The sequence below is a fragment of the Diadema setosum genome, chromosome 20, assembly GCF_964275005.1.
Source record: "Diadema setosum chromosome 20, eeDiaSeto1, whole genome shotgun sequence".
Lineage (NCBI taxonomy): Eukaryota > Metazoa > Echinodermata > Echinoidea > Diadematoida > Diadematidae > Diadema > Diadema setosum.
The window spans coordinates 30,196,713-30,224,161 of record NC_092704.1 but is presented as its reverse complement, the minus strand read 5'-3'; the positions used below and the strand labels follow the sequence as shown (position 1 = coordinate 30,224,161).

The following is a 27,449-nucleotide window of genomic DNA, read 5'->3' as shown; positions in this document are numbered from 1 at the left end:
GTAGTCGTCTTCGTATGATTTATGCTTGCACGGGTAATATATTATTCAGCACTGATGTAAAACCGCACTTGTGTTAATTGATTTTAAGCGCTGATCACATCTATGCATAAATTGATGAAAGTGTGTAGAGTGTGTACGTGTGTTTGTATGTAGCTATTTTGCTATCCTTACTAGTTACAATGATTGTCAATATCATTAATCAATACACATGTATTGAAACTTCGACATGACCAGCCCGTGATTCGACCAACAAAGACAAGTCTCTGTGGCCGCGAGGGCGATGTGAAATATTCAAAGAGCGAAATAATTCACAAACCAAGTGAAATGTATATCCGTCCGAAACATTTATTTGTACATTGGGGAGAATAAGCATGAAAAAATCATCATCTCTACATAGCATGGCCACATCCATCTTATAATCATTTTTCAGCCTATAAAATCATACCTTGACAAGGAATATATCTAACGAGCTAATTTCTTGGAGAACCTTCTTTAAGGTCATGTCTAAAAATATACTATACACTCTAAGATATAAATCACAAGGCTATCATATAATCATTATGACACACACATTATGTTGAATTACATTTTTGGCAATTACACGTACATCGCTTTGCCAGCTCCACAAGATATCACATTTATACGAAAAATATTGACTCTTTTCTTTTTTAATGCAGTTTTTTTTTTTTTTTTTTTTCACTTGGAAACAATACATTTCAAATATCTAGGTCCAAAACGGCTAATAACCATAACATTCATGGCATCAAACTTTCGTGTATTGTCACTGGCATTCAACATATTGTGCAAACAAAACCATTTGCGTGCATTCTACTTTAGCGAATCTAATTGGCTCCTTGCGAAATTCGCCAAAGTTTGATACACGCGAAAATGTCTGGTTGTACAGTAAATCATTCCCGACCGGAATAGCATGCATGCGATACGGCTGTACAACGCTTTGGAGAACTGAGGGAAATATGAAAATCCCGACGCTCCGGACTCCTCCCAGCAAATGAATTGAAATGCAAGCAAGCACAGTAATTATGTAAAGGTGGACCTTAGCTATGCGTCGAAAAACAAGCATGATGCGGAGGAGACGGATACAGAAAAATGCGTACGTCACATCTTGGGCCACACGTACGTCACATCTTGGGCCACACGTTTGCATTAATATTTTGCCAACAGTTTCTTGTCAAACTGGCTTTGTCAATTTTGATTCCAATCTGACGTTGTAATGCTGATACAACGTAGATGTTTTGACATTAGAACTTCTTAGTGTTTGATGGTGCACAGTGTCATGCACCATACACACACTATTCACACCGTTACTCTCTGTTTTAAATACAGTGTTCACAAAAACTCTAAGCGTGGTACCTTCTCGAACTATATAAACTTCTTAATAAACCAAAAAGCTGCACAGCCGTAAATCATTCTGATCAGAATATTGTTGTCATCACTGAAGAGGATACGCACCGTCAGTATCAATCAATTCATTTCAAATCACATTACGTTACACAATGTACATGTACAAGTATAGTCTATTAATGTAAGTACTTGATTAGTTGCAGAGGACATACATATCGCACATATAAGTTCATGATTTTCACAACTATTGAAGAACAGTGCTAGAAAGAAGGCAAATATCAGCTTTGTGCACAGACTTCAAGGCGTGATTATGACTGAATATGGAAGCAGACACCACTTGTGTAACAAAATCCACTGGTGTACCTGAGACCTGATTCCTAAAAGCTTGAAGAGCTGAATTTCGCTGACCTTTTAAAAGTGACATTTTGAAACAAAAAAATCCTGTCATCTTTGATTTTCTCGTTTTTATTTTTATTTTTTATTCCTAAATAGTACTTCCATCATTTTTCCTGGGGAGGGGGGGGGGGGGAGAATAGAGAAAAAGTTTCCATGATATACAAAAGCATTTCAGAAACATTCAGATTCCTCACAAATCTGACTATTTTTAAATCCACAAATTTCCACACAAAAAAAAAATGTCCCATACATTTGTTTGTTTATTTTTTTCAAACATATAAAATGAGTTACTGCTGTCAATACATTCCAGATGTGCTGGAAACAATAGTTACGTATTCAACATGCATGTATGAAACAGTCAAACCTGCCCTAGCAGCCACCTGTCTATAGTGGCCACCTGCTGTATAAGGCCAATAGAAACAATTCCTGCTGAGAGAAAAGCCATGTTAAAGACTTTATCTATAGCGGCAACTTTTTCATCTCCCTTGGGTGCCCTCTACAGGTTTGGCTGCATCTGGAGCAAGCAATAATTATGTCGCATTAAAGGTAACAACATTTTTTTTTTTTTTTTTTTTAGGGGGGGGGGGCTTTTTTCAAATATCATTGGGTCACTACTACTATCATAAGAACATCAAATGAGGAAAACATGCAGCCTTTGCGCAATGCCCAATGTTGCATGTTTAGCTAGGTATTTCTTTTTTTTTTTAGACCAATCACAGGAAAATATCACAACATAATTAAATACCTTGACAGAGATAACACATAAACACTCAGTATCTCTTATGTCCATATGCAATGATACATAACATGACAGAAAAAATATGACAGCTCAACACATAAAGTTATAAATAGAATGTATCATAAAGTAACTTTGACAGTTATGATATATGGCTTAAATAGCTGTTTAAGGTAAATCTGTATAATGGTGCCACAATAAACGTGACCTACTACCCAGGCTAACATACAAAACCATTCACGTAAAAGCGCAATATTACGACAATGCCATTACAGACACCAGTATACGAAAGCTCCCCCAAACAGCATCAGAAAAGCTTGAAGGTAAAGATACTTGATTGCCGGCATTCAGAACAAAGGTGCCATCACATCAGCACCGGTTATTTCAAGCTACAAACCACAGAAGAATACTCTCTCGAAGCAGCGTACACAATTGTGCTATAGAACTCAGCACACCTGCTGTTTTTATATCTTTGATGATAAGCACATGTATGCAAGTACGCCTGCAACATAGCATTGATATACATTGTATAATATAACATATATATTACTGCGAACACTGAAACTGTGATCAATACAACTGTGTGAGATCAGAAGGGCACTTGTCCATACAATAAGGCCCTTCTCCCACTCAACCATTTTTTTGTTTGTTTTTGTTTTAAGAGGTACAGTACATGAAGTTGACTGACAGTCTTCTGAACAAGAATCAAACATAACCATGGATCTCTCTCATCACTAGAAAACATCAAAAGTGTAACTGGACAAAATATTTGGAAAACGAACAATTCTTTACAGGCTTCCCCAAAGAGTAAAGTATAAGGAACACAAGAATAAAGAGGAAACTCAAACACAGTCAAAGTAGCTGACACACATTTGCACGTTCTCTGGCTTGATGGTACGTTTCTTAAAGGAAATTAAACATATTTCCTAGAAACGCATTGCTAAATGAACATACATATACACATATAAACACAGAAGCCAAATTTACTGGATTTGCCAGAAATGCCAGTGTCCATACCTGCTTAACATCTATTCTTTCCTTTTTTTTCAGCAGAGTGCAATCTACAAGAGTCTTTTCAAAGAGACAACACTCCATGCATGCTTCAAAAGCAATACAATATTTAGGTCTGCAAGGATTTGAAAAAAAATGAACTTGTATATTTCATCTGTTTGTTTGTTTTGTTGTTGTTTTTTTTTTTTTCATTTGTACTCTCATATCACCACTTACTGTATAAGCTGCTATATTCGCATACAGATAAAAATTTTCATGAATGAGTGGGTCATGGACATTTTCATGAGATGTTGTTTTCCGAATTGACACTGATGCTCTGTTAGTTTACAAGTGGCACAGCTCATTGTGATATTTTCACATGCTGTTAAATTTGGGGTCCAACAGTGATCCACAAGAATTTGCAAAATTTCAACCCTTGCACAAATAACAGCTTAATACAGTAACTTTTCAGGTACCTTTATATCATAGATGAGAACGCATGTGCACAAAAAATATGTAGTCCATCACACATTCTCCAGGGCGCCTGTGAGAAAAGACTCATATCGCTCTGTCTTGTTAGCGGCAAAAGGTTGTTAGATGGTGCTACTAAAAGTTCATAAACTCAGCACTTTGGGCCCATCAGGATCTAAGGTGCAAAATACATGCCACAGGATCCTGATGTTCCTTCAATAATACATTTACTGGTTAGCATAAGGCCTAAGAATGTTGTGAATGAAGAGCATTTTCACGACGAAAGAAAATCATAATTATTTGTGTGACAGGCAAAATTTTTGCATAGATTGAGATGCTGCTAGTATGCATTTGATCATCTTGACATACGACGTCACTACTGTTTCTGTTTTTGCTTTTTTCAATTACAGCACAATACAGCAACAAACACAAATGTGTTGCAGCTATGGCTTTGGTACTGTAAATAAGGAGTGTGAAACTACACACATACCTCCCAAACATAGTTATTTCAACATACAAAGTGCAATGCTGCTGTGACTATATATTAAGAAAATGTTCTCATGAGCACAAAGTTAAACAGCCTGCTGCTTTGGGCTTCCACCCAAACACCTCATCAGTGGACACTCCACAAGCCTTTTTGTTGTTGTTTTCAATGCTTAAACTAGACATGTCGCTATGGCGATTGGTATGCCTCTGCCACATCACATGGTTCTCCCAATAGGTCTACTAATTCATATCTGAATCAACCCAGTGTTCTACAGTGGAATTGTTGGAAATGTGGTTTTTCCTAACATGTGAAAATTTTGATGTGGAGTAGAATTAAAGACAATAAAATTCACAAAAGGTCTGAAAACAACTGTGTAGAAAAGTTTAAAAAGAAGTCTTCAACAGCATGGCTTGGTATTTTAGTACAAATTCAAGAAAGGCAACATTTCAAATGACAAGAAAAAGAATTAAGGCGCAGTCTTGTAACTTTCACTATTAAAAAGGGATACACAATGAAGATGAGCACTTTATAGACAGTTCAAAACATTGAGCTGTGTCAGATGGTATGCTCTTAAACTACACAAGGTGAAAACATGAATTCAGTATACTTACATAGTAGGAACTTCAGAGTAAATTTGGTCAATAATCTACCATGGACAAAACTTGGACAAAACTTGGGGGGAAAAAACAACAACATTCAGCATACATTCAGCATAAATCTTACATGGCTCTCTTCATAAGTTAGATAATAATTCAGGAATATGAAAATATTCTGCAAGCTTGAAAGACTATGGAGGACAAACTTATGAGGTATGTTGCACTACTTGGTATTGTTCTGCATTAATTTAGGAGTTCTTTAAGTGGTGTAGAAAATATATCTCTCTTGAGCTCTTGACAAACCATGTGTATTAAAAATTTTGCATGTCATGAGCTTGTCTTGTATATAAATGGCCAGCTAACCTCGTCACTACTCACACAAACAATCGTCTCCAGGACTGAAAACAACTGTCTTTCACCACAAATTCTTCTGAATACAACCATCTGAACATCTAGTATCACACAGACACACAGACACACACACACACACGTATGCACACACACACACACATAAGACTAACGGAGTATTCAGCTTTCCATACACATGCACAATACACATTCCATCCTTCTACACAGGTTTGATTTACATGGCTTCAAAACATGTGACAAAATGTTTAGCAGCCTACGTTCTAATTCTGCATTGACTAACTGCGTGAAAACATGTGTTAAAGATCTCCTCCTTCCAATAAATACATCCTGAAGAAATGAATGTTCACACCTAACGCTATCTCACTCATCCCTTACAACCACATACGTGAACTACTTCTTTTTGACGTTCTTTGCTTGGAGGTAGCATCGTCAATCACCAAAGGGCACTTTGTGCACTCAGAAACTTAGCAGCACGAACACTAAACTAAAGAGCAGCCATATCTCAATATCAAAGCCACTTATTGTGTACTTTTGCAGCACTAACACAAACAACGGAATCTGCGGTCTCGCGACAAGCACATGATCTGTCCTCAAGCACACTCAGCACACACCCAGCAGAAGGGAAAATTGCTACACAGAGTCAATTCTCGCTATCGCCAATGACGTAAAAAGTACCTGGATGTGGCTTTTTCGTCAAGATTTAGTGCACTTCGTAGCAAGTGACTTTGCTACCGGACTATCCCATAATGCACCATAAATGACGCTTAAATCAACATCCGGGTACTTTTTACGTCATTGGCGATAGCGAGAATTTGTGCCTAAAGTACTATGTTCACTCTAAAGCTTCATGTTTTGGAATCACCCACTCACATTTGCCAGTGACTTGGCAAAGTCATTTTATAGACCATAGGGGGCAGTATTACGCTCCAATACCACACCTTCAATCAATCCATATGTTCGGCAACTACTCTACTTGTTACAGATAGAGTACCTCAAATACTGTCTGGTACTGCATCCACACCTTTGAAAAACAGCTGATAAAATCGCTCCCTAAAACACTGCCTTAAAACAGTTGCATTTTTAAGATGAAGAAGTAAGACATTCTTACAGGTCGTACATATCACATTCCAGATTCTTCCTGCAAACACCAGGGGCATATTTACATAAAGTGCTACCACACGCATACACACAAAGACAAAGACAGATTACCCTCTAGCTCTTTTCAACATGATTTGGACCAATGCAGTGTCCAGAAAGAGCTGCACCTTATACCTCCCCCTCGCCCCTCTCCCTCACCTCTCCCCTCTTCGTCACTCAAGCAAGGAAGAGGCTTAATGAGGATGAGTCCCCGTTATACTCCGGGCAGGTGTCGATGGGAAATGCGCGTTGCAGCAATCAGTCCGTTCTCAATGGATTAAGAGGGGTATGATTCAGTGTGTAAGACTGCCTAGTTCCATGTAAGTTTGTCCAGTAACAAGGTTGCAGGAATGACAAGGGCACCATAGGGAATCAACATTTCACCCCTCCCCCTCCACTTCCCCACCCACTTTTGTGACTACCGTTACCCCTCTCCAGCGATCCCTCTCAGTGTTGGAGTTTCTGCGCCATGTACAGGGTGTAGTACTGCCCCTTCTGGGCCATCAGCTCCTCGTGCTTGCCAAACTCGGCCAGGCGCCCCTCCCGGATGACGGCGATCTTCTCGGCGTTGTGGATGGTGGAGAGGCGATGGGCGATGGTGATGCAGGTCCGCCCCTTCTTGGCCTCATCCAGCGCATCTTGGACGACCTGGTGACCAGGAGGAGAAATGAAGACATTTATATTAACAAGGCTCACAGGGTCGTCATTAAAGAGGAAGAGACCAAGTAAAGAATGAAAATATTCTCACTGAGAGAAAGATGGAGAATCAGTCAAGATAATGCTCACTCAAGTCCTCCTAAAGTGCTCATATGTCGCACTCTCAGAATAATGTGATGCACTGGTTTACACTATGGCACATAAAGAGTTAAAGGAAACCAAAACCCACAGAGAAATGTGGATTGAGTGAAAGCAGCAACATTAGTATAGCACATCAGGGAAGGTTTGAGGAAAATCAGACAATTGATGCAAAAGTTATGAATTTTTACAGTTTTGGTGTTGGAACTGCTGGATGAGGAGACTATTTGAGTTTATGACATCATGTGTGGACAACAATCATTAAAAAAATATAAAGAAAATTAAACATGATTTCACTTTTCTAGCATTATGAAAGAGCACTTGACTAACCGCTTTTAGAAAGCAGGGGGAATAATTACTACCCTTAACATACATGCATGTCAGTATCAAGTTGATGGAATGTGTAATTTTCATGAAAAATGAATTTTTGTGGAATTCCCTTTATATTTTCTTTATATTGTTGTCCACACATGACGTCATGAACTCTAGTAATCTCCTCATTCAGCGGTTCCAACACCAAAACTTTAAAAATTCATAACTTTCACATTGATTTTCCCATTTTTCTAAAACTTTCATTCATGTTTTCTTCTTATGTTGCTGTTTTCACTCAATCCACATTTCTCTTTGAGTTTTGGTTCCCTTTAAGGGATGACATACACATGACCTTGTCCACAATGCAGAGTGTCAGTCACTCACCCGCTCGCTCTCAGTGTCCAGGGCAGATGTTGCCTCGTCCAGGAGGAGGACTTTGGGGTTCCGGACCAGCGCTCTGGCAATGGCTATTCGCTGCTTCTGCCCACCAGACAGCTGAGTCCCCTTGGCGCCAACATTGGTGTCATATTTCTGTCACAATAAAATACAGGACAAGAACAATAAAAGTGTGTTTATAAGAAATTCAAATATCCATCCTTCTATTACAACACAATTTGTTGTTGTGGTGGTTGTATTGTATTTTGGTGCTTATCTGTCATCTTTCAATATTGCCACAGGCCTCATGCCAGAGGTCACTTCCACCCAAAGAGATTTTTCTCCTCTCTACCACTACAGACAGCAACTACATGTGTATACAATGGTGTCAGTGACTTCATGGGGGCTGCCATTACCCACTTAGTAATGGTGGACTTTGCGTACTGAAGTAACATTTACAGCATGTACTTGAACTTTTACGGGAGTATTAAGCAATTCTTGATTTGGCTGCTCCTCGGTTGCTCGTTTGCTAGCGTGTTAGCACAAGGGGTGAGCCTACTGCCTCATCGTCTTCAAGTGCTTCCCTTGCACTTACAAAACAATAGTACAGGGCATATGCATACTCCCCACTCTGGTACCAACTGGGGAAAGCTCTTTGATTCCATCAGACTACCGAGGCACATCGAAACCATTTATTGTTGAAGACATTACATGTAGTCGTATCAGAAATAATCTTCATTCTATCAGAAAGACGGATTTCACTGTCTCCATAGACATGCATTATCAAAAATATATCATCTGCAAATACAGTGTAGTCATATGTCTGATTCACGACCATTACCGGTAAAAAGTATGAAAGAAAATATATGCTGTTTCTCATGTTTGAACATTCAGTACTGAATGAAAAATTGTTTTTATTTTACAGAGGGTATAAGGTTTTTTAGTTTCATGATGGTTCATATAAACGAAGCAAACACCACCATCACCACATTTTTTACAGCATTGATACTGACACGCTGGAAAATAAGAAAACATATGTTTTTGTATGTGCTCTTTGGCCAAACATAACGTGTGCATTTCAAAAGTTCAGTGAGGTGTTTACGTAAGCCTTGCCCAAATTGCAAATGGCGCATTATGCCTGATTGGTTTCAATTCGCTGCTGACAGCTTGTCACTTTATGTGGGAACTACAGGGGGGTCAGCACCATTCTCCCCTTTTTCTGCTGTGTACGAAAGGGACACATCATTTCACCATGTTTGCACCCTGGGAGAAAGGAAGTGGTTCACCGAGACGAGTTGTGACTCTTCACATACAGGATCTCAATTCTACAGTATGTCCCATCAGGACGGACAAGAGTTTTGTGGGAGTTTTTTAGAGGGAAGGGTCATTTTCTTTCTTTCTTTTTTTGCACATTTCACAGGGTACAACATTATGACGCGATTTACTCCTCTCACTGGAACAAGAACGCTAGACATTTGATAAATTTTGAGGTACAAGAAAAAGCAATCTTAAGGGATGATAACTTTGGGAACATACAGTCAACCTCGCCTACTTCAACCTCAAACAAGTCGAAAACAAAATTGGGTAAGTCGAAAAAAATACTACCCCAGTTAGACATAAAGATGAGTTAATTTTATTGTGTGAGACGAAACTCGTGTGTCAAAGAAGTTTCTGCAATTTTTTGGGATTCAACTTAGGCGAGGTTGACTGTACTTGAGAGAAAGAAAAAAGTACAGTTATGAAGCTCACCATTGGCAGCGAATCAACAAAGTCATGGATGTTGGCTTTCTTGGCGGCTGCTATGCACTCCTCGATGGTCACTTTGCGGGAGTTGTCCCCATACATGATGTTCTCAGCGATGGACCGGTCAAAGAGTACCGGCTCCTGGGAGACCAGGCCCAGCTGTGAGCGCAGCCAGCGGATGTTCAGCAGCGTTGTGTCGTGGGTGTCAAAGTTCTGGGGGTGGGGTGGAGATACAGAAAATTATACCAGGTCTGAAGGTTGCACGAACATTCATAAAATTTATACAATTCCAAGCTTCCACACATGTAACTGAAATCACAAACTTAACCCTATTCTAACCAGGGGGGGGGGGTCAAATTGACCCCCCCCCTCGACGTTTCGCCGCACGATTTTGCAACGCGCAAAGATTTTGCCGCGTCGTTTCACGACTTTTTTCATTGAAGTCTCCCGCATATTTTGAGACCAAATTTGAGACGTCCAGGTGCACCGTTTTGAAGTTACGTAATGTTTTGCATATGCATGTCAACCAAAAAACAGCTCAAATTCATGATATCATGTGCAAATCCAATGCAAATTGTGTTTTTTGGTTAAACTGATATGAATTAGATTATTTCAACTTTTAACCATTAAAATTAATCAATTCTAGTGTAGATAAGCCTGAAAAAGTGCCTGCAACAAATTGTGGCAAAAAAACAATAGAAAACAGAAGGTCGAAAAAACAACAAAATACATAGGAAATTAACAAAACAATAAAAAACAAAAGAAATTGATTTCGATTGTGCTACTTTTTTACACGAAAATTGTTTGATGTGTCTTGAGGAATTCTGACACAAAAATTTAGCAATCCTCCAGTCTTTTTAATGGAGTTATAGGTGAAAATATGATTTCATGCACAAATTTGCATAATTAATTTATTAAAAATAGAAAGGCAATATTTTTCTATTGTATGACCATGTAATCTTGTAGTTGACATCCAGCTCTATCTTCAGGCAAAATTTTGCGGCGATCGCGCGATCGACGGCCGAGATCTGAAGGGGGGGTCAAATTGACCCCCCCTCAGTAAAAACTTGGTCTCAAATAGCCCAGTTAGAATAGGGTTAATGCACAAGTTCAGGGCAAGTACGAAATAATTAGGAAGGACACATATTGTATACACAAATGGACACACACATGCACACAAATATATACAAAGCAGAGATAATGATCGGTTGTTTTGTAGATACATGTCATAATATGAAGAGTCTGATCGCGAAAAATGAGTTAAGCGGTTACACTGGTTACAAAACAAGGAATATTCTTGCCATTATGATGAAAAATATTATATTTTTTCTTACTGTTTTTTGTTTTTCAGCAGCCTTAATCTCATTTATCTGAAATCAACAAGAATTGATAAATTAATTTTGTGATCACATTCTTTATATGCATGTACAGATACCCATGCACACACAGAAAACAAATTGTACATACATTGTAGTAACAATATCCAAGAATAGGTTAATATTGGTGAATACTGTGTAGATGGTACTCACCACGCAGCCCATGCGGGGGTCATAGAACCTCTCTATCAGCTGAATGGTGGTGCTCTTACCACACCCACTGGACCCGACCAGAGCCAGCGTCTCCCCTGTATTGACCTCCACCGACAGCCCCCGCAGCACTGGCACGTCCGGACGGGTCGGGTAGCGGAATCGCACACCGCTGAAGGAGACGGATCCGCTGTAGCTCGCCTGTAGGAACGAATCACACGAACAAGCTCAAAAATTCTTCTATAGAAAATCATCCCTTCTTAAAGGGGCCCTGAAATCCAAATGCATGTTGATCTGTGTTGATTTATAATACCTTCAACATCACTTTTGCCGTGAAACGAATATCTAGAAACATTCCATTTATTTTTAATGATTTTTTCTTTTATTTTTCTTCAGATTACTTGGGAACGCCCACATAAAATCCTTCCAAACCAATCAATATTCATATTCTTGAGATGACATCATCTGTCAATCATTGCTAAAGTACTGAAATGTTTAACAAAAGACATTGGAATGCACCTTCCCCTTGGCTCAGCATGACTTGCATGTTTCTGTCATATCAATGTGACTAACAAAAGACATGGCGAGGGAACATGAAAGTTATGCTGAGCCAAGGGGAAGGTGCATTCCAATGTCTTTTGTTAAACATTTCAGCACTTTAGCAATGATTGACAGATGATGTCATCTCAAGAATATGAATATTGATTGCTTTGGAAGGATTTTTTGTGGGCGTTCCCAAGTAATCTGAAGAAAAATAAACGAAAAAATCATTAAAAATATATGGAATGTTTCTAGATATTCGTTTCACCGCAAAAGTGATGTTGAAGGTATTATAAATCAACACAGATCAACATGCATTTGGATTTCAGGGCCCCTTTAAAACTGAAATCCCCCTCAACATCATTACAATTTAATATCATGAATCAATTGCACAACAGCACTTATAGCATCTAGAAAGTTGAGGCGAGCAATGTATGTACTGTATAAGCTGTAATTTTTGCGAGGGTTTAACCCTATTCTAACTGGGTTATTTGAGACCAAGTTTTTACTGAGGGGGGGGTCAATTTGACCCCCCCTTCAGATCTCGGCCGCCGTTCGCTTGATTGCCACAAAATTTTGAATGACGATAGAGCCACATGTCAACTACAAGATCACATGGTCATACAATAGAAAAATATTGGTTTTCTATTTTTAGTAAATTAATTATGCAAATTTACGCATGAAATCATATTTTCACCTATAACTCCATTAAAAAGACTGAAGGATTGCTTAATTCTGGTGTCAGAATTCCTCAAGTCACATCAAACAAATTTCTTGTAAAAAAATAGCACAATCAAAATCAATTTCTTTTGTTCTTGTGTATTTCATTGTTTTTTTGACCTTTTGTTTTTTTACTGTTTTTTGGCCAAAATTTGTTGCAGGCACTTTTTCAAGCTTATCTGCATTAGAATTGATTTATTTCAATGGTTAAAAGTTGAAATAATCTATTTTATAGCAATTTAACAAAAAAACACAATTTGCATTGGATTAGCACACGATATCATGAAATTGAGCTGTTTTTGGGTTGACATGCATATGCAAAACATCACGTAACTTCAGAACGGTGTACCCGGACGTCGCAAATTTGGTCTCAAAATATGCGGGAGGTTTCAATGAAAAAACTCATGAAACGACGCTGCAAAATCTTTGCGCATTGCAGAATCATGGCGTGAAATGTCGAGGGGGGGTCAATTTGACCCCCCCCCCCCAAGTTGGAATAGGGTTAATCTTCGCGAGTTTCACAAATCACTGACGGACCACGAATTTAAGAACATGCGAAAATATCTCAAACTGAAAGGCATTAGTGCACTTATGATAGCGTCTGTGTCAAAATCACACAAACGACATCATGCGAGAATGTCTGCGACCTCCTCATTCAAGAAAATATCAATCTGTGAAAATGACAGCTTATACAGTAGTAGTTCTTTGCAGAAGTAGTCTTACAAGTGGTTGCAACTGCAGTAGTAGAAACACTTAAGTTTACATGAGAACTTAAGCAGTTGGACTATACACAGAGGTTGCAGTATTGGTGGTGTCTGTCAAAAGTGTATCATTTTCCCTAGTTTCACTTGGTCTGTTATTAAGTCTAAACAAAGCTTTTACACCTTTTGGTCAAACAATGCTCATTTTAACATGCATAAGTTCTTGAATCTTGTGATAGCAAACTTTAATCTATCTTACTGGTTTCTCTCCATCCTCGCTGTACGTGTCAATCTCTGGTTCTCGGTCGACGAGCTGGAACAGTTCGGCCGTGGCCACCTTGGCCTTGGAGAAGTCTGGCACGGACCCCATGGCCCGACCGAGGCCAAAGGCACCAAACATGATGGCAGAGAAGGACCTAAAGCGCACAAATTTTGAGAATATCACGACTAATTAGATCTTTTCGAAAACTAATAGTGAATCACACCATCAACGTCTGCTCAGACACAGCATCTGAACAATCATAACAGCTACATTTAATAAAGTGCAAAAAGGAAAAAAAAATTCATTTCTCGACACCCAGTGATTAGGAGCATCGACTTGTGATACTGGACTTAAAAGAGAAGATCTAATTTTCAACAGAATAGTTTGATGTCTTAACATAACCTCCCCCTTAGATACACTTGTATCAACAACAATCAGATCACACACCATCACAAGGAATATTACAAATCTTGCTCCTTCTCTGCTAGCAAGTAAAAGGCAAGATCACACATGCTGACATGATGTTGTCTTTCCCAATACACAATCTTTCATTGTTATGTCATCATTTACATTTTAACTAGTAGATCGTACACTCAAGCACGGATATTGAAAAGTCCTCTCTTTAAACAACAAGGATAAATCAAAAATGATGACTGGATAATTGTCTTTCCACATTTTGTGCATTTGTAAAATTCCATATTATCTTTTACATTTATAATTCACATTTAAGATTTGCCATATGATGGTATTTTTTTGGTGTGTAGTTCCATTTCCAACGAAGTATATCGTCGTGTGTCCGGGAGAATGATGCCAATGCACGTGAGGCACATTTTATACTTATGTGCCTTGCCAACATTTTGGTCATTTCTCCTGTGCACACCTCCCTTGAATCACGGGCGTTTGCAGTATTCTATTGGGCACATAGTGACATGGATTTTCTTCTCTGGCGAAATGCTAATTATCTTAAAAGTTCCACAAGAGTTACTACAACTACTGTTGTTGTCGTTGTTGTTTTTTCCAAGAAAGAAAATGTGAAAAGAGAGCAGACAGTGCAGCTTAAAGAGGAGACGTGGCAAGCAGCATTCTGAACTCACAAGAAGACGTCGGTGAAGCTGACGCCAGTCGTGGCGATGTTCTCCACCAGGTAGGCACCCAGACGGAAGACGGCGGCGTAGGCGAAGAAGATCATGGCTTGGGAGAAGCCGAACGCCAGGCCGGCAGCAAACGCACCACGTATTCCTTGTCTGCAGGTGGGACACACATCAACAAAATTAGGCACTTCAAGGGTACACCAATAAACAAGACATACACACACACACAAAAGAAGAAAAGTATCATAGTGATGATATCATACTCTAAGTGTGTAAGTGTACAGGACACAACGAGAAGGTACTGGAGATGAGGCAGGGGGTCTTTCCCCCTGTTCAGACGCAAGCCAGTTTATACCAAAACTCGATAAAGAAACAACGTATAAAGAATCATCGCATAGCCGACAGACCATTCGGACGCTAATTTCGACCATTCCTGAAAAGCGTCGTTAGATGTGCAGTTTCTCACTGCACATGTTATGGTCAAGAGTGACAGGTACAAGCTCACCTTTCATGCTCGTTCCCATTAAGCCCCACCCCGTTATACCTTTCTATGGTCACCCTATGTTCAGACGCACAATGGACACGATGGAATGCTGATTCATTATCGAGTTCTAGTTCGAAATGATGCTCTGACCGTCATTTCTCTATACGTTGTTTCGTTATATGTCGTTTTGTTAGTCAGCATTCAGACGTATAAATTCATTGTATAAAAATGGTATAGCTATACCATTCTAGCATAAATCTTTTGTGTCTGAACACCCTGAAAATTAAGCATGGGTAAACTGAGAAAAATGTGTTTTTGTTTTTGTTCTTTTTGGGGGGGCACAGTTCACATAAAAAAGACTTCAATCTTATAATAGGTCGGAAGCTGACAAAGTGTGGCAACACATGACCTGTCAGGTCTAGAGTAGAGATTTTCAACTGCATGGGGATCTAACCTTGCAAAAACCACCCTTCAAACAATACATACTGCTCAGTGTCTAAAGGTCTGAACTTGAGCTCGCAACCTTTTGATCAGTGGTCACACGACATACCCATCTCTGGCCACCTGCTACCAATCCCTTTTCTACTGAAAGCTTTGGGCATCTTGCCCCTTATCCCCCCGCACAGAGTATGGACTCACTTGTATGGAGGCTTCTGCAGCTCTGTGTACTTGTCATGGAACAGCTGACCACGATTTAGGGACTGGACCGTCCGGATGTTTTCAATGGCCTCAGAAACAAGCTGTATACAAAGGTAGAGAGATTCAACGACAGTAAGAACAAAGGAAATGCAAGAAAACACAGTGAAGTTGAAAAAAAGGGAAAAAGCTTTGCCTAAACATCGAAACACAGAATAAAAGCATGAATGCTAATCTCAAATAATTGTATACACTGTAAAACCAGAAATTTTGTGCGCATCTTAATTTTGCAAATTTCACGAGCCAAGTTTTATGAAATTAAAATGCACCTAGAATGTACCAAAAAGTCTACATCTCTATCTAGTAAAACTTAGGATACAGCATAAATTACTACATAAATTCATGGTTTGTGAGATGCTCTGCTTCACACTGTGAGAAACAGGGGAGGATGCGGTTACCTTGCCGACCTCCACCTGGCTGCCCTGCTGCGAGATGGAGTTGCCCTGGAGGATGCGCCAGCCCAGCATCCCAGCCAGGGAGAGGAGAGGGAGGAAGCCGAAGAGGAGGAGGCACGCCAGCTGCCAGCAGTAGTAGAAGGAGATGGCGATGCCCACGCCGATGTTGCAGATGACCTCGAATATCATCCCGATGCGGATGCCTGTGACCTACACATCATGGTAAATGTCAAAAACACCTTGAGAAAAGTGCCACCGCAGGTGTGAATCAATACTACATTGTAGATACCTGTAACATCAGAAATGTTAAAATGCATGAAACTTTTGCAAATTTCAGGAGTCACGATTTGCGAGAGCAAAATGCTCTCAAAAGTTTGTGTCTATGCAATGCAGTGAATGTCAGTGGCATTGTGTGAAAGTTCAATGAGGTGAAAAAGACACATAAGTGTAAAATGGACACAATGCATCAAGATAGAGTATTTCATCATCCCCCTTGAATCTGATGTGACTGGAAAAAAGGGGCATACGACTCCCAAAATTTTGCTGCTTCAATTCAGTCCCATAAATTACTATCATATGTCAGGTGCCAATGCTTTGTGTACTCACTCCTTGGATAAGGGATACTTCAGTTGCCAGTTTGGTTGTGAGGGCACCAGTGGCGTGGGACTTGTCATCAAACCATCCAATGTTCTGTACAAGAGAAACAAATCAAATACTAGAAATGTCGCTTTGGCGACTGGTATGCCTCCGCCATAATGCATGATTTTCCCAATAGGTCTAGATAGTACATGTGGACAATGTGTGATTACATTTTCACAAAATTGGCAAAATATTGAAATGACAAGTCTGTCACAAATGTGTTGAATGTTCACCTTCCTTGACCTAGGTTTAATTGGATGAATAGGAGAGCATGTATCTAGGGATTTAAGGACTTTAACTCGACTTTCACCCATTCATACATTTAGGCATTGAGTAATTTTTCAAGGTACAGGTGTGGAGAAAAAGTGCAATTTCTGAATTGAATAGTAAATTGTTACCATTTTCATCTGGCCCTTGACCCTAAAATTCATAAGATAATCACTTTCAGGTAGAACATGCATAATATGTACTATGTTTCAAGATAACTTGAGCCACTTCCAAGATATGGAGGAAAAAGATAGTTCAGCACTTTCACTCGATCTTTGACCTTTTGACCTTTGAGGCAAAAAAAAGAAGAAAAAAAACCTTTCCAGAGAATTTCTATTAGGTTACACATGTATGCATACACCAAGTGTAAAAAAAATAACCCTGCTGGCATTGCATGATAGGAGGGAAATAGTAAAATTTTGAAGTGTTGCACTTGGCCTTTGACCCCTGACCTTTGACCCCATGAACCCTACATTCGCTAGATAATCACTTCCAGTCAGTATATGTATATACTATGTTCCATGAAGATACCTTGAACAATTTTCCAAGGTATGGAGAAAAAAAGAAGTTTTGATATTTTTACTCGACCTTTTGACCTTTGACCTCATGACCCAAACTTTCACCAGAGAATCTTAATTGGGTAATACATGTATACACTAAGTTTCAAGAAAATATCTTCAGGCATTCAATAGATATGGTGGAAATAGTGAAATTTTATGTATTTGACCCTGACCTTTTGACTTTTGACCTTTGACCTTTGACCTCATGACCCAAACTTTCACCAGAGAATCTTAATTGGGTAATACATGTATACACTAAGTTTCAAGAAAATATCTTCAGGCATTAAATACATATGGTGGAAATAGTGAAATTTTATATATTTGACCTTGACCTTTTGACCTTGAGCATGTGCACCCAAAAGTTGATAGGCACAACTTCACCCCCTAATACACATACATGCCAAGTTTCATTAGGATACCTCAACAGGTTTTGATAGTTACCTTGTCCACAAAATTCATTACGGACGGACGGACGGATGGAAGGACGGACGGAAGGACGGACGGATGGAAGGACGGACGGAAGGACGGACGGAAGGACGGAAGGACGGAAGGACGGACGGAAGGACGGACGGACGGATGGACGGACGGACGGACGGACGGACAACCCGAAAACATAATGCCTCCGGCACCACTTCGTGGCGGAGGCATAATAAAACAAATAAAATATAGAGCACATCAGAGTATTAAAAAAAATGCAATATTTTCTAGACACTATACACTGGATTTACCAATAATTGCAGATGATTTGTACTGTCACAGTTTTGTTTTTGGACATTTTTGTTTTTTTGAGTTTTAGGAAGAGCAGTACTCACACTAATTTACTTTACATTGTAAAACTAGTAGAAATCAAAGATGCTAAATGTCTGACATTCTACAGATGTACACCACAATTGTACATGTAATGAAAAAAAAAAAGACGATACAAATGGTTCATATCAAATCATATCGCAAATGGTAAAGGAAATGTTTACCACACCCAAAGTACACTGAATGAGAGTCAGTCTCTAGGCACAATTCTGAGGACATGGGATTCAAATAAATATTGTGTATCATCTAATTACTGATCACGATCATAATCAAGATCAGTTAGGATTCCGTGGACATCGCTACAAAGAGTTCACACTGACACAGCTGCATCAGAATCATGGAAAGACAGATATACAGATGATAATCACAGATAAAAGGAACAATAAAAACATGAATTGATAAATTAATGAATGAAAAGATACAATACGTAGGTGGAAAGATAGATTGTGAATAGATGGACGGACAGACAGACGGATTTATTGCAAGTAAACATTATGTTATACCTGTCTCAGCATGGCCTTAAACATCATGTGACGTAGACGCAGCGTCAGTTCACCACCAGACTTGGCAAAGCCCACGCCCTGAGGGAAAATGGTAGTGATATCAATAGTTAAGAGGACTACGCCTTGGTCTCATTATTAGTAAAGCATGGTATCAGTAAAGATAGTAGAACCTTGGTTTTCTATACCCTACAAAGTTTTCATACTTCCTCAATACACAATTGCAGACATCCTCAGAATATCAGACAAAACGAAGTCCCCTTTTCGGATTAACAAGTCTAGCTTTAGCATATTCCATTCTCATCTCCTATTGCTTTGAAATTGAAATGTGTCATCCCAAGTATCAGCTTCTAAGAATGATAACTTCTCAACTAAAGTTATTACTGTTATACTGCATACAGTTGTATACTCGGTGGGTTAGTGCAGAAACATATCAAGCAATATCTCTGGAAAGAGCTACCTGACACAAAATAACAACATTCATGTGAGCAAAATTTACAAAGAACAACAAATATATCTTCTTAAACTGTCAAAATCTTCTGCCTAATTTAGAAGACAAAACAAAACAAAACAAACAACTTCTTTATCTTTTAAGAAAATATTGGGGAAATGTTCGCATATAAAGAAATAGCATAGTACAGCAGAACACAAAATGCTGCAGCAACAGCTTTTGGTATTGCTATTTTTTTGTGCTTTCGGATTGAATAAAATACTTTCAGAAGAATACTTTTGGGAAGATAGTACTTGAACATATGTATTTTTTAAATACATCTTGCCAACCCTGTGAAGATTATGTCTGTATACTTTCAAGTCACTTACCTGTATAATGCTCCCTAGTAGGGCTGCTACTCCAAGCCCAGCGAATGCGATGCAGTACCTGGTAATCTCAGAGAAGATTTCTCCATTGGTAGGGAGACCAAAAGCCTTCAAGAAAGAAAAGACATAAAACAAAATAGATGAAAGAATGATATCATTGCCCAATTGCCCAATTTGTATATTAATATATACAAATTGGGCAATTCCAATGCACACACACACACACAAAAACACACAAACAAAGCTGAACTCTAATCTTCATACTTAGGACTATTGTATAAGATTTTTTCCAATTCACCATAACAAATCGTCGTGCGCATGGCAGATTGTCGTTAGCGCGCTTCCCTGCGCCTGGCAGATTGTCGTTACAGTGTGGGAGTGCGCATGGCAAATTGTCGTTAGGGTGTGGGAGTGCGCGTAGGGTTAACAACATTCTGCCATGCGCACGGAAGTGCTCTAACAACAATCTGCCATGCGCACGGAAGCGCGCTAACGACAATCTGCCATGCGCACGACGAAATGTTATATTCTACAGAAATTTGGAGAGGCTTACAGAAACACACAGAATCTAGACCTGGTAATGAAAAACATTATACAAAATGATTACAATATACAACAGGGTTGTGACAGGCAACATTCACAACATGCTGAAAAAAACAGGAAAATTCTTCCATCACACCAAATCAGACTGTCTACATCCTATCAGAGGAGGGCTGTCTTGCAAAGTAGGATATCATTTCAAATATCCAAGATTGTGGCTCTTTTCCAACTTTCTGTTATGAATCAGCATTAGCACTCTGGTACCAATGAGCTACATGTAGCATCACACTCTGCTCATGCATGACTGAAAAAATAATTGACTCACATGATATAACCACAAATTATTCTGCCAAACTCTTTAAAATACTTACAGTCTTTTATATTCATTGCATTGATCTACTAACATTCTCTACCAGAAAGGGCAGCAATGAAAGCTGCATTGAAATATTGGTATCTATGCAACAAGGCCCATAGTAACGGTCAAGGTGATATGCTCTCATCTATCCTCGGTAGCCTCATCATTATAAGCACTATATGGAGGTCTTTGCCATATCTGTATCTTAAAGCAACTGGAATCAACCTATTTCTATATCTCAGTCAATGGGAGAAACTGCAAAAAAAAAATAAAAATCTCCTCCCTCCTCCAAGGAAGCATAAACTGGAAATCATAAATCAATCTCTTTATCCCTCAATTGATGAGAGTAAAGAGCACTTATCCTCTACATAGCAGTGTGCCACACCCATGAATTGATGTGAGGGAGGGCAAAGGAGGTGGAGTGGGGGGGGGGGGATGGGTGGGGTCGGTACTTCACCAAGGGGGCTTCCCCACTTACCCCTAGCACGTTGCTGAAGATGATGGCAAAACCAGGCTGGATGCCCCCGTTGATGGCCGCCCCAACGCAACCCAGGAAGATGAATCCACACTCAGGAGTGTTCAGCCGCCAGATCCGACCCCAGCTGAAGTACTTCTCTAGAGCCGCCGCATCCTCTTCCTCCTCTTCCTGGAAACCAGAGACAGTAATTTCAATATTCACACACCGGAACTGAGGGAGGCATTCATAAAGTACTGGTTGGTCTTGCAACAGGGACCTTCAATAGACTATGTGGTCCTTTAATAAAATATGTGGTGTAAACACATAAACTGGTATAAAAACTGAAGGTTTTATTGGTCAGTTCACCCCCTCACTTGCAGAATTCTGACATGCAAAATTCTAGTTCATACTGCCAGCTGATACAACTTGCACAGAGAAATTGGTGAAATGCTTTTTTTATTTTCATACAAAAGGCATCTCTTACTGCCCTATATCTAGGGAAGAGGACATCCAGTCTGTCATATTATGAAGCAAACTCACTGACTTTGAATTACAAGTAATATGCCACACACATGATCTGCATTGAAATTCTATAAAGGCACTGTTCACATGTTGCTGATCCCTCAATAGTGACTGCTACTGAAGGCTATTGCCTTTTTCTGAGAAAATTATTTCACACATTGCTGTTTGTTTGGGGTTTTTTTCCCCTCATATATGAGGGTACTTATAAGAGTCTCCTCGAATGCACCAACCTTTTTGTTAGAGTCTCCAGAAATCTGGGACTGCGTCCTGGACAGCATACGCTTCAAACCTCCCTTTTTCACAGATCCCTCTCTGTAAACTTTCTCTTCATGGCCTGGAAAAGGAAGCATATATTTCATAATAATAAACAAAACATGAATAGTGAAGTAAAACAAGAAAGATGATATGATGGTTGCACAGAAGTTCATTATTTCACCAGGGTGAAGAGGGAAAGTTGTAGATTTTGTTGATAAGGAAAAACTGGAATTTCTGAAGGAGGACTTGAAAATCCAGCACCAAATTAAATAATAATGTGACATTTAGAAAAGTAAAACAAAGAACATAATTAAAGGGTGTGTACAGTTCTGGTCGAGGTGAGGATTTAGCTTTTAACATTTTGCGAGATATTCAGAAACCACTCTATGAGATGTCAAAGAGCATGCAAATCTAAAGGGTATCAAAAGTTTATTTGACGAAAATCGGTTTTGAAATGGCTGAGATATCCAAAAACAAGGTGAAACAAAGACATCATAATAAAGTTGTGGCATGTCGCCTTTTTTTATTATCACGTTTTTGGATATCTCAGCCATTTCGAAACCAAATTTCATCAAATAAACGTTGAATCCTTCTTAAAATTACATGCTCTTTCATATTTCATAAGAGGTTTCTCATAATCTCACTTAGAAATGTTCAAAACATGAATCCCTTACCTCAACCAGTACTGTACAGTCCCTTTAACATACATCTATTATTGTTATGGGGACAGTTTGGTTTTGAGTTTCATAAAGAAAGTTTCTTCTGTATCACACAGATGGTGTGGGTGGACGGATATGACAGCTAAATTTGATGTTATTTCACTTATATCTGTCATAAACCAGGAACATACTCGATTCTCATGACCTGAACACAAAAAAATCTGTCATATACATGTACAGTCGCACTTGCCTTCCAAGAAACAATGTACAGAACACATGATCAATGAGACGAGGTCTTAAAGGACACATAAGTATCTTCTTCTACTTTCACAATGATGCACTGGGATTACACAAAAAGAAACTTAGTCTACCACATTGTGAGTGCTGAATGGAAAAAAGTTATCATGACATTGCCCATTGCTTGCTTTTTATACATTTATGACAGTCAGAAAAGCAACTGATAAGAATATTGTTTATTTCCTGCTTTTTCTTATCTTTTTTGTTTTCATTTCATAGAATCCTTCAAGTTTGAAAGTGAAAATAAAACTTCTCAATCTCATGACTGATCAATAAGTTTGATAAATGTAAAAGGTTTGGAAGCAATTAGAAAAAAACATTAATTGCACAACCCTTCCTTTCAATTTTGCCATGTCATGACTGAACAACACATCAACTTTGTCAAACAAAAAGACTTAGAAGGAAAGAGAAAGTGTTTTGAGATAAAAATGGGAATGATCAAAGAAGTGATGCAATAAGTTTTGAATGTGGACAGAGACTGGAGAGCATATTAAACTCTCTTCCTTCCTGATTTCACTAGCTACATGAGATCAATGTTTGCAAGTTTTGCTACACAGTTCATTACTTCACTGTCAGTCTTGCTCATTTAGAACGCAATATCTTAACCCATTGAGGATGAGCTGATTTTGCTTTAAACATGCAATTCCTATAGACAGCTGCCTGAGTATAGTTGGGACTAGTCTTAAGAGCTTTAGCACACACATGCAGTTGTATGACAGACGTGCAACAATGTACCACCATATTGCAAATTTGACTACAAAGAAAAAGACATCTAACGATTTGTCGGCACCAAACTCTCTAGTTTGTCTTTATAAAATGCAAAATGACAAGACAAAAATAGGTATTAAGCAGCATTTAAGTTGTCAAGATTCCAATAATGATCCTCTTTTATACTACATAGCTTATCAAAGCTGTACTGATATTAAATTAATATGTACAAACACAGTTTGATTACCTCCTTATGCACAGGCAATAGTAAATAATACAAGCACATACAGTCCCGCTCGCGGTAACCTGTGGGGGTCCGTGTCACTCCCGCGATTACCGCGTATGCCCGCGTCCTCCCGCGTACTCCCGCGCTCTGTCATGCAGAATTTTCGCAAGTCCGTGGACGATGTGTGCGGCGCCAAAAATCGCGACAATACCGCACACAGTACAGGGAACTCCCGCCCACACGAGCGAGACTCCAGTTCAGTGCGAGTTGTACGATCGCTATTGCAGCATGCATGCACACTGTGCACAGCACAGCTAGCAGCGCGCGATTCAACGTTGTGCTTGTAGTGCTGTTCCTGACGACGCAATGTGCACTCACTGTATGTGTTACGAGTGGCGTAATCACAGTACAAAACTTGTACATTAAAAAAACAAATTTGGAATTAATCCCAGCAAAACCCAAGTAAAATTTATGCTACATATCATTAAAGACTAGAAGACATTCGCATTGGACCACGAACGCAACGGTACAATATCGTTACCTTCTCATTTCGAGCGAGTCCCGAGGAGGCATCGAACGGCAAGAATCAATGCAACATGACAAACAAATGCAAAACGTCGAATTGATTTCCAGTCCCATGAAAACAGCACGATGTGTTTTGCGCGATAGTAGTGCAGTATTCCTGTACGTAAAGTACAGTTTGTAGGCCCACTGGTAACTGACGCACCTGTGTCTCCCATCTAGTTCTCCGACCGTGCTGTATGACCGCCGAGTCGATTGGTTGGCAGTACCAAAAAAAAAAATAATAATAATAATAATAATAATGATAATAGTGATAATAAATAAATAAATAATATTGCCTTCCATGTGTTTCTGGTACCGCATGAGCTAATAAGCCTGCGCTAGTTCGTATCAGCTGTTCCCTGTCACAGCGTAAGGCAACGTACGAGAAAGATTTTTTTTTTTTATTTCCATTTGTTTGCTTTACTTAGGGCCTATGTATTTGCCGTAACTTTATGCCATAACGTCAGAGAATAAAGTTTAGCAGAGAACCATGAAAACACATGTAGCCCCTGAAGAACGTGTATTCCCCGAAATGTCATTGATACTCACAACCTGTCGAGAAATATGCGATCACAACAGCTGGCACTCGCGATCGACAATTTGTTGATCGCCCCGCGGCCCTCTGTTTATTAAATTTGCTTATATGAAAAGGGAACCATACCGTGCTCATACGAAAAATAGAGCTAGAAAACAATTATCGTATCGCTTAGAAATATCCGTAAGGAAATTATAGAGCTAAAAGAAAATTATGAAGTCATGATAATAATGACATAAATGATTATTGGAATTAGCTTTTGTGAAGTGAGTAAATGGACGGCACAGACCCCTTGCAAAATGAGAGGAGACAATAAAAATTATGATTACAAGAGGAGGCAAAGAGTAGACACAGACGATGTAATACGATTCGAAAAATAAACGCATTTGTGAATATTAAATATCTTCATAATGATTTGACAAGTTTTGATTTTACCTCCTGACTAACATTAGTGTATTCGCTCAGAACTTCCCGTGAACACGCAGGGGAGTTGAAATTTGTAGCTCCCGCGATTCCCGCGTTCGCCCCAATGAACACGGAAGGCATGCAAGCTTTTGTACCTCCCGCGTATTCCCTCAACTTCCTCTGAACATCACGAAGGGGTGAGAGATTAGTGCTCCCGCGTTTACCGCAGAAGCGCTTTCCACTGAAAAGAGAGCGCGAAGTCGTAATCCCTCCTCTATAGAGTAAGGGAAGGATGGGAGATTATTGTAACTCAATAAATAATAGAAAATAGGCCTACTTTGATGCTGATATGCATGTCTAGTACAGTCGTTGCTATCGTACTTCAGTTTCTCAAATATAACCGTACCCATAGATTATATAGTGCGTTAATTCAAGCAATTCCGCCTCCCTGCTTCAAGTCTAAGATCTCTAGCTGGTGCGGATTTGAAGAAAATGGTTCCAAGTTCATTACTACCTAGTGATGGCCCTGAGCAAAATTGGCCATAACAAATACTTTGTCAAGAAAGTAGAGGGCAACGCTTGTGATTTTGATATTTTTTCTTTAAATAATGAAAACACTTGGTGCTCATGTAGAGGACAGATAGATAAAGACAGTTACCAGTTTGTTGCTTGTCTAAAAGAAAATTATAGAGGTTAAAGTAACATAGTTATTATGATAGTAGTAATAATGACAGTAATAAGTAGAAGACGAAGGACAGAAAAAGATTGATAAGATGATTGGTGTATTTATATGTGAGTACAGTACAAAAGGTGAACGCATTTGTTTGTTTTTAAGGTGAATGCTGAATACTCTAATGATTTGATAAATTTCCCTCTTACCATGGATTTTTGTTACTGCTGTTATCAAAATGAATAATACAAGGACTTGTAATGTTTTTAGGGATTTATTTGCCATCTGATATTACTAGAAGAAAAAACGTGTACGGAAAACAAAATTGCATAATATTTTATTATGAACCAGAGCTGGTGCATTTGAAGAAGTACAGTATAAAATTTCCGGTACGACAATCCTGAAATTTGTGGCCAAGCAGGACCAGCGTTAAAAATAAAAAATAAAAATAAAAAATATTCTGGAATGGATTTGTGTAAGGTTGTATTCACGCTGAACCTGCTGTGAACACGGGAGGAGTCGAGATTTGTAGCTCCCGCGATTCCCGCGTACGCTCCAGTGAACACGGAAGGCATGCAAGCTTTTGTACCTCCCGCGTATTCCCTCAACTTCCTCTGAGCATCACGAGAGGGATGAGAGATTAGTGCTCCCGCGTTTACCGCAGAAGCGCACTCCACTGAATATAGAGAGTGCGAACTTTGAAATTACCCCGTAATCCCTCCTCTGGTATAGAGTTAACAAGTGAAGGATGCGAGACTAAGCAACTCAACTAAAGAAAATAGGCCTACTTTGATGCTGATATGCATTTCTATAGTATGCAGTCGTTGCTATGGTATACGTAAGTTTCTCAAATACGTACCCATAGATTGATAGTGCGTTAATTCAAGCAATTCCGCCTCCCTGCTTCAAGTCTAAGATCTCTAGCTGGTGCGGGTTTGAAGAAAATGGTTCCAAGTTCATTACTACCTAGTGATGGCCCTGAGCAAAATTGGCCATAACAAATACTTTGTCAAGAAAGTAGAGGGCAACGCTTGTGATTTTGATATTTTTTTCTTTAAATAATGAAAACACTTGGTGCTCATGCAGAGAACAGATACCAGTTTGTTGCTTGTCTAAAAGAAAATTATAGAGGTTATAGTAACAAAGTTATTATGATAGTAGTAATAATGACAGTAATAAGTAGAAGACGAAGAACAGAAAAAGATTGGTAAGATGATGGGTGTATTTATATGTGAGTATACGAAAGGTGAACGCATTTGTTTGTTTTTAAGGTGAATGCTGAATACTCTAATGATTTGATAAATTTCCCTCTTACCATGGATTTTTGTTACTGCTGTTATCAAAATGAATAATACAAGGACTTGTAATGTTTTTAGGGATCTATTTGCCATCTGATATTACTAGAAGAAAAACGTGTACGGAAAAAAAAAGTATAATATTTGATTATGAACCAGAGCTGGTGGATTTGAAGAAGTACAGTATA

At 39.0% G+C, this 27,449-nt stretch overlaps 1 protein-coding gene across 1 annotated transcript in view; it reads right to left on the bottom strand.

Moving 5' to 3' along the window:
- Positions 1-6,991: 6,991 nt before the first annotated feature.
- The window catches only part of LOC140243895 (ATP-dependent translocase ABCB1-like), a 52,399-nt gene continuing 31,941 nt past the window's right edge, over positions 6,992-27,449 (bottom strand). The window contains exons 14-26 of the mRNA XM_072323565.1: positions 21,878-21,972; positions 21,147-21,308; positions 19,777-19,881; positions 18,961-19,038; positions 16,791-16,874; positions 16,188-16,394; positions 15,733-15,833; positions 14,613-14,762; positions 13,516-13,672; positions 11,299-11,496; positions 9,776-9,982; positions 8,036-8,182; positions 6,992-7,192 (exon numbers count right to left, since the gene is read on the bottom strand). Coding sequence (XP_072179666.1) covers positions 6,992-7,192; positions 8,036-8,182; positions 9,776-9,982; positions 11,299-11,496; positions 13,516-13,672; positions 14,613-14,762; positions 15,733-15,833; positions 16,188-16,394; positions 16,791-16,874; positions 18,961-19,038; positions 19,777-19,881; positions 21,147-21,308; positions 21,878-21,972 — 1,892 coding nt within the window. The remainder of the gene's footprint in view (positions 7,193-8,035; positions 8,183-9,775; positions 9,983-11,298; positions 11,497-13,515; positions 13,673-14,612; positions 14,763-15,732; positions 15,834-16,187; positions 16,395-16,790; positions 16,875-18,960; positions 19,039-19,776; positions 19,882-21,146; positions 21,309-21,877; positions 21,973-27,449) is intronic.